The sequence below is a fragment of the Palaemon carinicauda genome, chromosome 20 (assembly GCF_036898095.1).
Source record: "Palaemon carinicauda isolate YSFRI2023 chromosome 20, ASM3689809v2, whole genome shotgun sequence".
Taxonomy (NCBI): domain Eukaryota; kingdom Metazoa; phylum Arthropoda; class Malacostraca; order Decapoda; family Palaemonidae; genus Palaemon; species Palaemon carinicauda.
In genome coordinates, this window is record NC_090744.1 from 128,106,015 (window position 1) to 128,111,680 (window position 5,666).

At 36.2% G+C, this 5,666-nt stretch overlaps 1 protein-coding gene across 1 annotated transcript; it reads right to left on the reverse strand.

The window, feature by feature from the left end:
- Nucleotides 1-1,352: 1,352 nt before the first annotated feature.
- Nucleotides 1,353-5,176, reverse strand: LOC137614447 (protein rtoA-like). Its single transcript, XM_068344256.1, has 4 exons — nt 5,040-5,176; nt 2,813-3,856; nt 2,309-2,499; nt 1,353-1,556 (listed from the first exon to the last, which is right to left on the reverse strand). Exons 2-4 carry the CDS (start codon nt 3,854-3,856, stop codon nt 1,448-1,450), a joined length of 1,344 nt encoding a protein of 447 aa, XP_068200357.1. The 5' UTR covers nt 5,040-5,176; the 3' UTR covers nt 1,353-1,447.
- Between the last annotated feature and the right edge of the window lie 490 nt (nt 5,177-5,666).

The window sequence follows — 5,666 nt, forward strand, 5'->3', positions numbered from 1 at the left end:
GGGGACGTTGGATCAAAGAGGGCGAGTTAGCCTTGCAACTTCCGACGTCACCTTTTTGGCGCGATTTGTCCTGAACCTAAGTTTCTAGATTGGATTTTTTTATCATGTTACAATAGAATGACTTTATTTTTCCTAATCTTAAATTACTAGCAATTGATTTTATTAGTCTCAGCGCCTTCCTACCAGGCGGTTTCTCTTTTTGGTTCTAAACTTTCCCGTCTGGAACTACATTCATTCGCCCGCGAGTTTTCTCCTCTCCCTCCAATTTGACGTAGTCGTAGGTGGAGTCAAATGGCGGGAATTTCGAATGATCAGGTCGAAATTCCCGACAGGCTAACAAAATAGTTATTGAACATCACTGTACTAAAACAGCCTTTGCTCCAATTTGACGTAGTCGTAGGTGGAGTCAAATGGCGGGAATTTCGAATGATCAGGTCGAAATTCCCGACAGGCTAACAAAATAGTTATTGAACATCACTGTACTAAAACAGCCTTTGTTATGAGTAGGGTGACCATACGTCCCCATTTAAGGGGGACAGTCCGCCATTTGGACTCCTAATTCCCCTAAAAATTACTCTGTAGGGAACGCCTTAATGTTCCCCTTCCAGCCATATGTCTCACATTTGTCCCCAAATTGCCACTGCATATGTGTTTAGTTTAAGAATGGATGACATTTTTATTTTTCTTCCAAATTTCTAAGGTTCACTTTGCTGCCTCACACAGTGCAGCTACGTTTTCTTTATACAAACAAAAGAAGAAGGGACCAAAGTTGCAATCTGTAGTACACACGAGTCACGGTATGACACAGTGAACAGCCGATACCTATCTCTGTTGCTATTATGTCGGTTAGTACACAACCAGCCCTTGATGGAGGATAGGCATTTCGGAAATCATGTCAACTAAAAGGAAAGCTACTTTCAACAGAGACTTAAAAAAAGAACAGCCCTACATTAAAAAACAAAAAGTGAAAGTGATGTCATATGTATCAAGTGTACATCATAGTTTTCAACAGCGAATGGTTGAAAATATGACAGAGCGTCACATAAAAACCGACAGACATAAGCGTGTCGATGCATCCGCCTCATCCATCAAGCCAATGACCACCTTCCTGCAGAAGGAAGGATTTGGAGAAAAAGAAAAAAAGCTGGCAGCAGCTGAAGGGACATGGGCATACCATTCAGTTCAACACAATTTGTCATTCCGATCCATGGATTGCACTTCCAAGCTTATCAAGAGGAGTTTTGAAAACATTTTACACAAAAAACAGCATTAGCCCATTTTGAAAATTATAAAATAAAATAAGTACTCGGTAGCCCCATCATAAGATTAGGATGGAGCTTTAAAACTACATATTTTCGGCCTTTTTTTATTTTACATTACAATTTGGTTAAAATATCACAGACGTTGATTTAAATATATAAAACTGGGTTTCCTGTCGAACTTAAAATCAGTTATAACCATGAGAGAATACGGTATTAACAACAGTCCGGTATTCAGTGGAAACAGCAACCGAAGTAGATAGAGAAGTCCTAACGATCGGAGAAGTCAGTGTCAATCTGAAAAAAAAAAAACAATTAATGCATAATATTTAGTAACTACCATTATTTTAGTAAAAGAGAAGTTTCTTCTTGATAACCGAGCCCTTTAACAACTAAAGTGATGACCTCAGCGAAATAGGTATCTTAAAAATACAAGAAACAAAGATCCAAAACTAGGTCGAGGATAAAAATCAAGCCTGTGTAAACCCACCCTCCTAGTGGTTGACCCTTGCAGGTGTCACTACAAGGTTTAGAAAGACAGTATTACTTAAGATGTGTAGGAATTAAGGAGTGTAGGAATTATGTCATCCATAAATGGTTGCAGAGAGAACTCTGATATTTATCTTTAAAAGTTATTAGTCCTGTGACACCAAATCAAGACTTCGAATCACCCTGAAGAGAATTAAATCTCTTCAAAAGAGCAGAGACTCCAGAAGAGATTTTAATTTCATATAATCACCTAATTAAAGAAACACTACAAAATGCCATCGCCTCAGTATTGACAAAGATTCTATGGTAAAAAATATTAAGGCATGGGAGAATTGCCCAACTATAATGAAAAACTTTTTGCTCAAATTTTAGTTATAAGATTCTTAAAACAGACTTACTGCCAATTAGAGTATAGTCCATGTAAAAAGTTCTAATTTGAACAGTAACTCCAGGAGCTTTACAGTCATTTGATAATCAGGAAACTTGAGATACTGCATTAAATTCATTGTCAAGGCGACACAAATTCAAATTTGCTACCTAAATAAACAAAAACTACTTACGTTTGAACAACTACAGTCGTGAATGTAGTTTGAGAGATCAAATGGGCACTGTGAGTAATGGTAAATATGTCCACAGAAACTTCAGTCACGTAAACGAAGTTTGACTTGGCGGTAGTTACAAACTCGGTCACTGGCCTCTCTACAATTGTAGTGGCTAGCGACATTATATCATTCACTTGAGTTTGGTGAAGCTGTTGGAAATTAAAATGATACCAATGCTTTAAATACGGCTTGCAAGACCTAAGCAGCATAAAGATAAGATCATTAATTAAATCAATAACACTAGATGCTAAATTCATTGTTGCAGTCAAAGATTCTTAAAGCTATTATAGAAAGATTTAAAGATCTAATGAAAACCCATGTTGCAAATATTTTTTATAGAAAAGATTTAAAGCTCTAATAGAAACCCAAGTTGTAAATATTTTTAAAGTAAACAAGTATGTTATAATATAGGTTCCTGAAAAATTTAATACTGCATTTAAACTAAGCCATAAAGATACTTACTCCTCTAGTAGTAACAGTAACCGTGTTATATGCAAATCCCGTTATAGTGACTGGTACACTGTTTAGGATAGTTTCCGTTACAGTAACAAAACTGTCGATTGTTGTAGTATCAGTCACTGTTATGGTCTCTGGAGCTAAAATTTGTGCAAAGTTGCCCTGATTTGAGGAACCAAAAGACTGGCTACCAAATCCTTGGTTGACAAATCTGATGCCCGATCCACTGCCTTGACCAGAGCTAGAGATAAAGCTGCCTTGTCCCTGACTGACAAATCCGGATCCAGTTACAAATCCTCCTGTTTCACCAATCACTGGACCGGAGCCAATGACACTACCTTGGCCAGAACTAGAGACAAAGTTACCCTGTCCCCGATTGATAAATCCAGATCCAGTTAAAAGTCCATCTGTCCCTCCAATCACTGTTCCAGAAGACTGCCCACTTGACCCCTGATTTTGGTTAAATCCAAAGCTGGACCCGGTAGATTGTCCGGATCCAAAAGACTGCCCACTTGACCCCTGATTTTGGTTGAATCCAAAGCTGGACCCACTAGATAGTCCAGATCCTGAAGAGCCTTGACCAGATTGTCCTACATTTATGATCTGGATGCCTGCGCCAGACACGCTAGATGGTCTGGAAGAAAATCCTGTCTGGCCCTGGTTGACAAAAAAGTTGCTAGAACCACCAGAACTTTGTCCACTAGTTGCAACTTGCCCCTGGATGAAGTTATTGCCTTGTGATGAACTACCCTGACCACTGCTACCTCCTATTATATTAGAGCCCACGTTAACACTAGCTGGGGTTGCAGGTCCGACTATTATGTTGGAGGACCCAGCATTTTGGCCGGAACCAGAGCCAAAGTTTGAGCTTGTTCCACTGTTACCAGATACAAAGAAGTTTCCACCCGTACCGAAACCACCGAAGTTAGAGGCAGGATTTATCAATATTTGACCAGAGAACCCAGGATTATTTGGTCCCAGAGATCCAGCATCAGTATGCCTATATTGGTGCAGAAGAGTAACCAAAACTAGCGCAACCGAGGTATACATCTGAAAGTAAATTTGATGCGATCAGAAAGGGTCGTAAGCCTCAACTACATTTAAGGTAATATAATTTTATAAGCCAATTAGGTATTTAGTTATAATAAACTTCCAAGTAAACCTACTGTGTATAAAATTAGTAGAATCTAGACAGGTAAAGCAATCTTTTAGTAGGGACATTCATAAAAGTTAAATCATTCGAGAGCTAAAATGTATAAAGCATTCCAAGGGACACACTTTAAGTACTTAAAGAGCAAGAAAAATTAGAAAAATTTGATAAATTAAATAAGGTTAGCGGAAAAGATTTAAGTTGGAGCACGAAAACATGAAAGGCCCTAACAACCAAGAATCAAAACAAAAATTAAAAGCTTAAAGATTTCATAGCATCGGTAGGATGGCAGTTAGTAAATTTCCCAGTGAAAAATTTTAAACAATTTATAGCTAATACTTATAAGTCTTAATGCCAATTAATAACTGCTTAATATTATGCAATGCATATTAAAATGGTTACTAGATCTTAATGCCAATTAATAACCGCTTAATGTTATGCAATGCATATTAAAATGGTTACTAGATCTTAATGCCAATTAATAACCGCTTAATGTTATGCAATGCATATTAAAATGGTTACTAGAATTTTAACCAATGCAATTAAATAGGTTGAAGGATTAAGAGGTTGGTAAACTTTATTTCATAAGAATGGTATACTTGGTATACTTTATTATCAAGAACTTAACGCTTGATTATCAAAGACTTAACCTAGATTCATAAGTTGATGTACAAAACATTGCATTGAATAGTTCATGAAAATTAAAAGGTATACGGATATACAAAATATATACTTTAAATTATGAATAAAGAAAAACTTAGAACTAATGCCCAAATATTATTTAAAAAGAATTAAACGTAGAACCGATGACAAATAGGTTTAAAACTGGCTTTCCAAGTGAACTACAGCATAAGAATTTATTAAACACAGTTAGCAAAAATGTGCAATTTACACTCAACTTCAGATGTACTAGACTAATATTAACACGATAGCTTCAACAATTAAAGTATTAGATAGAAATCCCAACGACCAAATTTAGCAAAACAAAGGCGGCATGAAATTAAGTTCACACGCTTAAAATATAATAAAGAAAATAATTCGCTATTAACTAATAGCCTACATAATCAAAAAGATAAACCATACCTTTAAAAGAACTTGTTGGCGTATTTCTAGTTGTGTGTTACACTTGAGCTACTGCTGACACTGCTGATATACGGACAGGAGGGCTTATTTATAATGTCCCTCATGCCAGTACAAAAACACCCTCGTCCATGGAACGGGAAAAGGTCTATCAAAACAACTGAAAACCAGGCAAGTTGCTCTACGGATAGATGGCGCCAGGGTAGTTGTTTGAATAATTTTTCATCCCATTTTCTTTTATTGGTCTATCATATTATAGTTTCCTGACATACGTCAATAAATTCAGTCTATGCTGAGTTTTCATTGTACACGAAATATAGACTGAAGTTTTGGGAGAGAGAAATCTCTCTCTCTCTCTCTCTCTCTCTCTCTCTCTCTCTCTCTCTCTCTCTCTCTCTCTCTCGTTAACTTCTTTATCGTATGAAATTACAGAAAAATATTTCATGGTATGCTTACTAACATTTATCCAAACTAAAATAAACAAGAGTAGAACGCGTATTACTTTATTATTTTAAATGCGTCAAATTGTAAAACAAAGATACATGCCTCTAACGAAGTGAGTTCCCTTATATGAAATGCCAATTTTATATATATATATATATATATATATATATATATATATATATATAT